General features: G+C 35.4%; 1 protein-coding gene across 1 annotated transcript; it reads right to left on the reverse strand.

The window, feature by feature from the left end:
- Positions 1-5,631: 5,631 nt before the first annotated feature.
- Positions 5,632-8,299, reverse strand: LOC125870110 (lysine-specific demethylase JMJ25-like). The gene is made up of 6 exons (XM_049550468.1): positions 8,052-8,299; positions 7,104-7,203; positions 6,871-7,012; positions 6,666-6,720; positions 5,905-6,586; positions 5,632-5,763 (listed from the first exon to the last, which is right to left on the reverse strand). Exons 1-6 carry the CDS (start codon positions 8,297-8,299, stop codon positions 5,632-5,634), a joined length of 1,359 nt encoding a protein of 452 aa, XP_049406425.1.
- Between the last annotated feature and the right edge of the window lie 3,826 nt (positions 8,300-12,125).

Here is a 12,125-nt window from a genome sequence, read left to right on the forward strand (position 1 = left end):
TACCATCATTTGATGCAAGTAAGGCAAAATGTTTTATCTTTACAGTTGGGACAACACACAAGTCTGTCTTTGTCACTCTTTTTATATTGATGACACATTTTAGACTCCCCTCTCTTCCTGCTGTTTTCTCAATCACTACACAAACTCATTTTCTTCCTCACTAGTGCTGATATCCATATCTGATGTTTTTTTTTCTTGTTTTCCATTTTCTCTTTCAACAAAAATTGTCAGTTGCACTTCTACTCTTTTCTGTCTTACTAGCCGCAATCTTAGGTTTTGTCTGAAAAATATTATAAATAAATACATTCATATGCTGACGCGACACAAAGAGCGTGCTAAGGTGGTGCAAAGAGCGTGCTCACTCTCTTGAACACATGTGAGGAAGGAGGAAAAATAAACTTAGAATGATTAATATTGACACATGTCATTTTTGTTTGCTTAGTTGGCCTTTTGGCTTCATTTTAATTACTAGTTTCTGGGCACATGCTTTGCACGTGTGTTTCATATATATAATTTCAAAATTATTTAGAACAATTATAATTCAATAAAAATATGTATGTAGTGAGTAACAAATTTCAATTACAAATAAAAATATTTTTGTTATAAATAAATATACTCGCAGATGCTGATGTGACATAAAGAGCGTGCTGAGGTGGTGCAGATAGCGTGCTAAGGTGGTGCAAAGAGTGTGCTCACTCTCTTGAACACATGTGAGGAAGGAGGAAAAATAAACTTAGAATGATTAATATTGACAAATGTCATTTTTGTTCGCTTAGTTGGCCTTTTGGCTTCATTTTAATTACTAGTTTTTGGGCACATGCTTTGCACGTGTATTTCATATATATAATTTTAAAATTATTTAAAACAATTATAATTCAATAAAAATATGTATGTAATGAGTAACAAAATTCAATTACAAATAAAAATATTTTTGTTATAAATAAATATACTCGCAGATGCTGACGTGACATAAAGAGCGTGATGAGGTGGTGCAGATAGCGTGCTAAGGTGGTGCAAAGAGCATGCTCACTCTCTTGAACACATGTGAGGGGCAAAAAATAACTTAAAATTTGATTAATACTGACACGTTTCATTTTAAAAACATTTTATAATCATATTTTATATTAAAAGTGGGAAGATTTTGAGTTCAAAGTTGGATTACTAAAATGCCCTTCACTAATTTTTTAAATTAGAAAATGCTAAACAATTTTCTATTTTTTGTTGAGCTTTAATTATTGATCCTTTTAGTTTCTCCAGTTAAACTCATTCCAACAACACTTAATGCTTCACACTAAATTCAATACTTAAAGATTGAAGATGGACAGTCATAATCTCCTTGATTACAATCCAAAAAAAATGTTTCTAATCATATTTTTGTTAGTTATTGTTGATCAATGTTTATATAATTTCTTCATTAATAATTTTCTCCCACAACCTTTTCATATTCTTTACATTACAAAACTCTATAAAGGTATACAATAAGTTTTGTTTCACCCATCTTTCAGTCATTTTCATTCTGCTAGAGATTCTTTTTTTCCACGTATATCTTTTGTTTTTATATATGTACGTGTTGTTTAAGCCTCAATCTTAGTATGTTTAGCGGTATAGTGCTTGATATGAAAAAAGAATGATTATATATCTTTAAATTAGAACTATTTATCCCAATTTCTTAAGTTAATCTTTTGGTTCATATAATTAATTTGCATCTTATGGAAACAAAGATCAAATAAGTGGTCAAAAGATATTCGAAAATATTAACCACCGAGAATAATGTTCGTTAATTTTTTTTCTTTTTTCATTTAAAGAATAGTACTGTATATAAAAAAGAAGAATGCAATTCATATAAGCATAAAAAAAAAAAAATGAAAAATATTCTTTATATTTGTGATTTCAGCAATAACTAGAATTAAATTTATTTCTTCTTCATGTCTTTGCTACTTTCGTCAAAGACTTTTACATGTATTTATTATTTTTTCGAGTAGAAATTCTGTAAACTACTTCAATAACTGAGTTGTTTGATCTGGAAAAAAAATAGCTATTCATCGGCATATCCATATCATTAGAGACTAAATCAGAATTAAAATTGTTAATTTCTGCATTTCTTATTTTATAATTGAACTTTATAAATATAATTTTTTTTTAATAAAAATAATTAGGGATAAACGTGCAACACACATTCCAGATACTAGTTACATTATATACATAATGAATTAACATTAAAAGTTAAGGTTATATCTTTTAAATTATTTGAATTTATTTCTTTATGTGGCGCTTCTATAAAAAGAAATAAAATCAATTCAAAGATAGCAGAACAAAGAGAGGCAAACAATGCACATCCTTGCTTCATTCAACACCCCTGCCTTCTATTTATGTTTTTTTGTAATATGAAATGTAAATTGTGACAACAGTAGAAAAGACTTAGTAACAACTAGGGGAATAAAGACTTAAGGTTGGACCATTTTTTCAACAAGCCATCCATCTGCACTTCTGTTGTTACCAATTCATTGCTGATGCTTTCTATCTTGCCAGCTTTTTCTTGAGATAGCAACAAGATGTTTTGAGATTCTCGAGACCGTTCTTGTCGTTCATCCATGATTTCTTTCTGCATGGTCCTTATATCTTGAAGTCGTTCTTCCAACTCTCGAGCTTCTTCCTCCTTTTTCTCATACTTCGCCTTCAACTTTGTATCTGATCTAATCCAATCATCCAGTTTTTTCCTGTCCTCTTCAAAGTCGGTGAAGAACTCCTGGCAACTTGACTTGGATTGTGCCAAGTCCCTACATTTCTTAACCATGAAAGGGAATTCATACTTGAGTCTTCGCAATTGCTTGGCTTGTTCATCGCTCAACAATGATGAGGGATTATCACTTAATGCAACAATTGCATCATGCACTTCCTTTTCTTTCGTCAGGTCATCAGCAAATACCGCCAAAGGCAGTCTGATGGAGCATTCATATATCAACTTTGCATGAATTTGTGGTGAAGAAGTGGTACTGTTGATCTGGAGGCCTGATTGTTGCCTGGGATGCTTCTCTTGTAAAGACTTCAAGAATGACTGAACGGTGTGGAAAGTTGATTCAACGTCCTGATCTATATTGATGAGCTGCTTTATCGCTTGACTAGGAACCAACGTGCTTTCTTGAGCCTGACAATATAAAGCATACTTTTACATACATAAATTTCTATGAGAATAACAAGGTAAAGTTAAAGGAGAAATATAATGATATCAGTCGTTGATGGAGTATAAACCTTGTTTGGTGAAAGAACTGGAGGTGGAGAATACAGGATAAGTTGAGCAGTTCTTGATGGATCTTCTCTGTTGGCAGCCATGCTACTGGATGGATCTTCCGAAACGGCAGAAGATTTTGGCATACTTGGTCCTGGCATAGCCTAGAAAAGTAGAAATGAAAAATAAATAAATAAAACAAGCCAAAGAATGAAGTTTGATATAGAAATGAAACCTGTTGGGACTGTGGCTCACATTTATAGTTTTGCTGATCGAACTTGATAAGCATAGTTCTGTACCGATGCCTGCTTCAGAGTTCCTATTTGCATCCACGGAAGGACAACAAAAGTTAGAAGAAATGTGAAACAAGGGTACTTAGCATTCTGCAGTGCACTAGAAGCAATGGCATCACCTCTTTATATGGTATTGGTTGACTTGACGCGAAGTTAAGAAAGAAAGAACACTTTTGAAACTCGTGTTGTATAATAAGTCACAGATATTTATATGGTACTTAATAAAATGGAATTTTGATAGTTAAAAATAGTTTCTAAATATTGAAAGATGTCATTCTTCTGGGGACCGACTAAAAAGGAGAGTGCGACACAAGTTGGATCAGAGGAAGAGTTCCCAACTGATTTTTTCACTCAACTACCATATTTTACCTTTTGTCTTTAAATGGTTATGTCATATGTGTTCCGACAGAAGATAGAAGCATGTCTAGAACAGAAACACCAGATGATAACAAATTAAAATAAGGAGCAGAAATCTTACAATACTGTCTTCTTCAAAAGATTCACTGCTTTGCTCATTGTTTGAACAATAATTTTCTTTACCTGAAGTGGCACAAGAAGAATTTAGTAATCTTTACGCATGCAAACACTGTTTTTTGCATATTGTAAAACTTTAACATGTAATGAGAACATAGTATTGTCATGCTACATGCTATACAGTGGTGCTCTTTTCCATTAAAATCCACATTTATTGATATTCTCTAGACCATAATTTTGAGGAAAAGAACACATATGCTTAAGAGGAGCAGAAGCAGAAAAGAAGTCATATACCCCAAACTTGTCTTTCCTAGAATCATGATTTCTGGGAAGTTTGCAAAGCTCCTCAGTCAAACGGATGCACTCATTCACATTTTCAGCAGAAATAAAATCAAGAGCGACGTTGATAAAGGGCTGTAAAAGATGAACACACAGGAAGTCACTGAGCTGAGCTTATAAAAGTACTAGATTTATGGTGCACTAAGTTAACATCTTACTATAGTAAATCATATCAGTGCAGGAAAATAAATCCAAAAGAAGAACAGGCCTACGAAATGATGTGTACTTGGAGAAAATGAAGATATAGTTATCCATGTAAGAAAAGAGACATTCTTTTTTAACGGACTAAAAAACAAAGTAAGACAAACAAATTGAAACGGAGAGAGTATTAAAGGCTGGGATATAAAAGAAAACATTGCTGGAAAAGAAAAGAAAATGATGGCTCTATATATGTGCTACTTGACTTCCCTAGTACTACAAAAAATTGCTATAAAAAAGAATGATAGGATGGCGTGGGATAAAGACATGAACTAAATGCATACCTTTAAATTTCTAACTTGATGAGGACATCCGGCAGGAACAAAAACAGCTTCACCTAATTTTTGAACAAAAGTCCATGGTTCAATGCCTGTAAAAGGAAATGAAAGCATAGTGAAAAAGAGACATGCAAGGAAATAGCAACAAATAAGAGAAAAAGATAACCATATTCTTCCTTTAGCCTCCTTTTATGCTCAACGCTCAAGTAGAAACTTTTATCCCAAATGGGATGAACAACCTGTGATGGAAAACATATATTGGAGTTTATCAACTTTTCATTGTAACTTTGGGTAGCTAGGAGATGTAATTTGTGAACCATAACATAGCTAAAATTGTTACCGGTGGAAACAGTGAGCCTATGTGCCTAAATTCCCTGAAGTGCTTCCTGAGATATTCCTCCAATTTAGGAACGTCTTGCCTCCTAAAAACATCCCATAGAGCATCATCATCTGCTTCTTCAAATCCTTCAGACCTATCTGTTTCACAATCAGCTGTTACACTCAGGACAGATTTTCCATTTACATTAGGTATGTTAGTCTTAATGCTCTCATGCATCCTGTTAGCATCAGCTACAAATTCCCTCTGATCCCGTGCTTTGTGAATCTGTCTCAACTTCTCTATGGCCACGAGCTGTTCAACCTTTGGAACCACTGCTTCAGTGTGCATCAATACGTTGACCTAAAACATGCATAATTTGAAAGAAAATAAGACCTTAAGCATGAACTTAGATATGCCTTTTTTGTAAGTTTTTTAATGTAACTTTGTCCTAAATGGCATGTTAATATTTCCGAGTATCTACATTTCTACAGTAACAGCAGCTTGTTACACTACAGCTGAAGGAGCCAAACATACCGTATCAGTCAGAGCATAGTGTAGTTTGGTGACCGAGTCTCCACGTCCAAGCTCCTTAGGAAAACCATAAGCAATGTGTACCTTGTAAAGGTTGAGTACGTGCTGGAAACAAAACACGTAATTAATGAAGGCAGAAAGCGTATTAAAGAGAGTTGGAGAGAAAACAACAAGACTTCTATATGAACAGAACTCAAGTTATCTAAATAAACAATAAGTGCTCAAATAATAGATGACTAGACGAACCATGCACCAATTGGAGCAATTTAAGATATCAACAGCCTTCATGGTTTGTCGACAGGCACTCCATATTACCGTAGGCTCCCAGCTCAATCGCAATGCTCTATCATGAACGTCAGTTACAATAACTGGTTCACCCTTGGAAAAAGAGAACCGGAAATGCATTGAATTTGTGCTCTGAATATCCACAGCTGCTGGGGAGAATAAGTAATTATCACTAGAATTTTCCCGAGCAGCTGCCTTACGTACCTTGGGACCAGAAGTACTAGGTTCCCCCTTTGATTTTGAACTGTAGTGGTCCAGTGCTGAATCTACATGCAAGTTACATTTTTGAGCTATTTCCTTAGCTCTCAGTAACAACTCGAATATCAGTAACTCAGAAAATAGACACCTCAAATATAATGTTCCTTCACTACAGCCTCCCATATCTTTTGGTGGGCAAGAAATGGCACCATTTTCCATGGGTTTCCATTTAGATTCCATAGCGACCTCGGTTTGATCCCTTGTTATAACTTCAGCCATTCCAGGCAAATAACTTGGTCCATTGTCAATATTTTGCATCCTCACCTCGGATGCATCTGCTTGCAAGTTGCCATTCCGTAATTCTTTGCAACAAGTAAGGCAAAGTTTATAGGAACAACTAGAACAACTCCGATGAAAGTCAACAATAAAAGCACTGCAATAGTTGCTGCAAAATAACAGATGACATTCATTATTCAGTGAACTTATCAAATAATTGCAGTCTTAAGAGAAATGTGAATGCTCACCAATAAATGGACTTGTTCTTCTCATTTTCTGCTTTGTGTGTATTAGCCTCAAAATCTGGAAATACTGCCCAAAGAAAGAAAAATGATACTAAATGAACACATTGAGCTACTTCACTTTTGATTATGTAGAGTCACTCACATTAATAATGACGACCTATTAAAGGAATCTATAACCTTCTTACTATCGAATAGAGAAATTTAATACCTCCAATCTGATACTCCATCGGCTTTTCAATCATTTGCTCAGTATTGAGTTGTTCCAAAGCAGGCAAAAGTGCGCGTACTATGTATTTAGAGTAGACGATTTTTTCTTCATCAGTGCACTTCACATCTATATTCAACAAATCCTGTATTGCAAACAAGAGAACCACTCAATTTGCGATAAATAAATGTTTTAGAGCAATCATCAGACAATGAGAAGAATTGAAAGAATCCTACTTTCGGTAGCTCCTGTAACAGCAAACATTCTTTACAGTTGCAAAGGTTACGACATACAGGGCAAGCACTTAAGAAGGCCTCTTCTGGTATCCAAGGGTACCTACAAATTGGACAAATAGAAAACTAATTACTCTTAACATATTTTGCAGTAATAAAGGATGGCTAAGCATCAGAAACAATCATTAGCAAATATTACCATCGACTAAAAGCACACAAGTATTTAGCAAAAATAGGGATGTAACTGGGCAGGACGCGGAAGGGTGAGCCTTAACTTGCTAACGTTTTTGCACGTCCTGTCCTTCTCTGCCCCGTTTAGCCTTAACTTGCAAAAATTTTCCACAATTTTGCCTAGCATGCCCCGCCTCATTGCCATTTATGCAAATGATTATCCCACATTTCATCAAAAACTCTCAAAATGATATTCAAATATTCTATTCCCTCCAAAAAGTAGGAGTAATATGCCTACATCTTCAAAACTGTATCTTTGGCCAAAAAAATCTCAATCAAGTCCCCTCGTGATGAGGAAGATTAACATCTCAAGTTTAAATCCTAGGTCGGCATCTAAATTCTTACCATCGATTGATTCAAGGATGGCAAAATGTTTTATCTTTACAAAAACAAATCTCAATCAAGTCCCCTCTTGATGAGGAAGATTAACATCTCAAGTTTAAATCCTAGATCGGCATCTAAATTCTAACCATCGATTGATTCAAGGTAGGCAAAATGTTTTATCTTTACAAAAAAAATCTCAATCAAGTCCCGCTCGTGATGAGGAAGATTAACATCTCAAGTTTAAATCCTAGATCGACATCTAAATTCTAACCATCGATTGATTCAAGGTAGGCAAAATGGTTTATCTTTACAAAAAAAATCTCAATCAAGTCCCCCTCGTGATGAGGAAGATTAACATCTCAAGTTTAAATCCTTGTTCGGTTTCTAAATTCTTACCATCGTTCGATGCAAGGAAGGCAAAATGTTTTATCTTTACAGTTGGAACAACACACAAGTCTGTCTTTGTCACTCTTCTTACACTGATGACACATTTTAGACTTCCCTCTCTTTCTGTGGTTTTCCGCATCACTAGAAAAACTCATTTTCTTCCTCTTCTTATTCGTCATCTCCATTGAATTATCAACTTTTTCTTCATCTCCAGTGCTGATATCCATATCAGATGATTCTTTTTCCTTGTTTTCCATTTTCTCTTTCAACAAAAAATTTCAGCTGCACTTCTACTCTTTTCTGTCTGACTAGCCGCAATCTTAGGTTTTGTCTGAAAAACGTTATAAATAAATACACTCACAGATGCTGACGTGATACAAAGAGCGTGCTGAGGTGGCACAAAGAGCGTGCTCACTCTCTTGAACACATGTGAGGGGCAAAAAAATAACTTAAAATCTGATTAATATTGACACATGTCATTTTTATTTGCACATTTTATAATTACATTATACACATAATTAATTACCATTAAAAGTTAAGGTTATATATTTTAAATTTATTTCTTTATGTGGCGCTATTATAAAAAGAAATAAAATTAATTCAAAGATATCAGAATAAGGAGAGTCATAAAATGCACGTCCTTAGCTTCATTCATTACCCCTGCCTTCTATCTTATATTTATGTTTTTGTAATATAATGTGAAGAGTATGAACACCTGAGTAAGCATTTATTAATGAACGTAAACGGGTATTAAATAGAATTACAGACTCCTAATCAAATACTAATAAGGTGACTGCTGAACTAACTAATGAAGTATCTTAAATAAACTGAAGCTAACAAGGGCTGAGTGGTTCTGTCCCAATACGCCCCCTCAAGTTAGACGATGGGTCACTAAGCTTAACTTGAATAGATTTTGTTGGAAATCAGGTTTAGGCGGTGCCTTGGTGAGAGTGAGCTTTTTGATCGGCACCATGGACATGAACAACCTGAAACTTTTTGATGTCTACATGGTGGTGAACAAAGTGAAAATCCACTGCAGCATGCTTCACTATGGAGGACAGGATTTTTGCTCAGGAATGTAGCTCCAAGATTGTCACAATAAATGGTAGGCAACTGATGCACTGGAAGACGCAGTTCAGTGAGATGATTGGTAGCCCACAGGGTTTCAGAAAGGGCATTGGCTACCGCCCTATAGTCAGACTCAGTGAAGGAGCAGTATTTTGCTTCTTCGAGGACCAGCTAGTCGGATTGTGACAATCCTGTTACATAGTTGACATCGAGTAACAGATTTTGGATTTGAGTTGGACTGCAACGGTTGTCGAGTCTTTGGACGTGAATTCTGGAGCCATTGTTGAGAATTGTTGTTCTGCCTGCGAGTGTTGCGATTATTGGTGTTGGATTTGGCGACAGTGGCAGTTATGGGGGGCTGGACAGTTACTTGGCATCCTCGTGAGTTCATGGTCAAGTAGCTTTTCAAACAATTCCTCATAGTATCACGTGCATGAATGGCAGTAACCTAGACCACTAAGTATTTTGACAATGAGTTCAGGATTGGACACAGGAGCACCAGCAGTGGCTAACTCATCTCCCTATCTGAAAGAGACTGAATAGTGTGAAACTCATCTGAAAGAGACGGAATAGTGTGAAGATATTCGAGAGTCCTTAGTGACACGAGCAAGTTGATCACGCAGGCTGAAGACTCGTGTTTGAGATCTGTTTGCATATGTAATATCATCCACGCTGATTTAGACGAGTTGTCAGGACCAACTGTAGAGGCAATGGTGGGTTTTACAGAAGCAAGAGGGCATTCTGAACTGGATGAGTTGGTCCTGATGGAACCAAGTTAAGAAAGTAGAATTGGGAGATATGTTTGTGCCAACGGTGATCTGAATTCTTACCATCGATTAATGCGAGGAAGGTAAAATATTTTATCTTCACGGTTGGAACAACATGCAAGTCTGTCTTTGTCACTATGATGATACATTTTAGATTCCCCTCTCTTCCTGCTGTTTTCCCCATCACTAGACGAACTCATTTTCTTCCTCTTTTTATTCGTCTTCTCCATTTTCTCTTTCAACAAAAGTTTTCAGCTGCACTTCTACTCTTTTATGTCTTACTAGCCGCATTCTTAGGTTTTGTCTGAAAAATGTTATAAATAAATACACTCGAAGATACTGACGTGACACAAAAAGCATGTTGATGTGGTGCAAAGAGTGTGCTCACTCTCTTGAACACATACACATGTGAGGGGCAAAAAAGAATTTAAAATCTGAATAGTACTGACACATGTCATTTTTTATTAAACATTTTATAATTACATTCAACACCCCTACCTTCTATCTTATATTTATATTTTTTGTAATATTGGTTCTTGAACACGTGCGTTGCACGTGTATCTCATGCTAAGTAGTATTAATGTTCTAAAATGATATAAATACTATTGAATTATGTATGTGATGAAAATCATAGTAGGAAAATATGAGTGTGAAATGATGAATGATTTGCTATAATTTATTCACCAAACTCTTCATTGTGTGGTACCTCAAATTTCGTTGAACGTCAAACTTATTTAACTGTGGCAAGTCACACTAGAGAACTTTTATGAAGAAGAAAAAGAGTAGAGAGCTTTTAGAGTTGTACTGTCACAGTGGTACGTGAAGTGTTTAATTTGGACATGAATTTTGGCGCCATTGTTGAGAATTGTTGTTCTGCCTGCGAGTGTTGCGATTATTGGTGTTGGATTTGGCGACATTGGCCGTTATGGGGGGCTGGACAGTTACTTGGCATCCTCGCGACAAAGAGTTCATGGTCAAGTAGCTTTTCAAACAATTTCTCATAGTATCACGTGCACGAATGGCGGTAACCTAGACCACTAAGTATTTTGACAATGAGTTCGGGATTGGACACAAGAGCACCAGCAGTGGCTAACTCATCTCTCATCTGAAAGAGACTGAATAGTGTAAAACTCATCTGAAAGAGACGGAATAGTGTGAAGATATTCAAAAGTCCTTAGTGACACGAGCAAGTTGATCACGGAGGCTGAAGACTCGTGTTTGAGATCTGTTTGCATAAGTGGTATGCAGAGCATCCACACTGATTTAGACAAGTTGGCAGCAGCAACGATAGAGGCAATGGTGGGTTCGACAGAAGCAAGAGGGCATTCTGAACTGGATGAGTTGGTCCTGACGGAACCAAGTTAAGAAAGCAAGATTGGGAGATATGTTTGTGCCGACGACGATCGTGCAACTGGGGGCCAGAGTGGTCCCATCAAGATGGCTAAAGTGGTTGTAGCCATACATAAGCATGGAGAATTGGACTTTCCATGTAGCAAAGTTGTGGATAATGATGTTGCTACCCGTTGTATTGTCGGCATTAATAACTCTGGGATTGGTGATGGTGTTGGGATATACTATTAACCATGTAATTGTGTTATAGTAATTTTTATTTAATTCCTTGTAAAGATTTTTTATGTTATTTATTTAATATAATAAAATCTTTGTTTAAATAGATCATTGTGTATATATGTGTGTCCTTGCTTATATAGTAGACAATTTTGTGTATGGAGTATTTTAACTCATATGCAGAAGATTAAAATTGTCGGTGCATATAAGTTATAAATTTATGTTCACGATCAAAGATGAAGTAGGACAAACATCTTGATGATCGTAGCACAAGATTAAATATAATTTGATCTTAATTATGAGAATGGTTAAATTTCAACTTCTTGTGCTAGTACATTTTGTATGTATTGAACGGACCAATTAGAGACATTTATTTATGTTTTGAATATTTATAAATAAATTCTCTAGTCCACTACATGTACTTATACTCTTAATCTTGATATAATTATTATGATCTATGTAATTTATTTTATTGTTTTAATCTATTAAAAGGTGAGACATTTTGATGAGTCAATAAATTCCTAATAGATTAGATAATGACAAATTATGTTAGTGAAATAATAATTAGTTGATAGAACCATGTCTTGGTCTCGAGTTGAAGACACCCCTTTATAGTTACTTATAAGTTTTCACGTGAAAACCCTGCAGGTGGATTTTATACCCGTCATGTGAAATAAGATAA

The sequence above is a fragment of the Solanum stenotomum genome, chromosome 7 (genome assembly GCF_019186545.1).
Source record: "Solanum stenotomum isolate F172 chromosome 7, ASM1918654v1, whole genome shotgun sequence".
In the NCBI taxonomy this organism is placed as follows: domain Eukaryota; kingdom Viridiplantae; phylum Streptophyta; class Magnoliopsida; order Solanales; family Solanaceae; genus Solanum; species Solanum stenotomum.

Coding starts and splice junctions, on each gene's coding strand:
- LOC125870110 (XM_049550468.1), bottom strand. CDS start 8,299: ATGGAAAACAAGGAAAAAGAATCATCTGATATGGATATCAGCACTGGA. Junction 6,721..6,870: donor GATGGAGTATCAGATTGGAG/GTATTAAATTTC, acceptor CAGTATTTCCAG/ATTTTGAGGCTAATACACAC. Junction 5,764..5,904: donor ATTGCTCCAATTGGTGCATG/GTTCGTCTAGTC, acceptor TTTTGTTTCCAG/CACGTACTCAACCTTTACAA.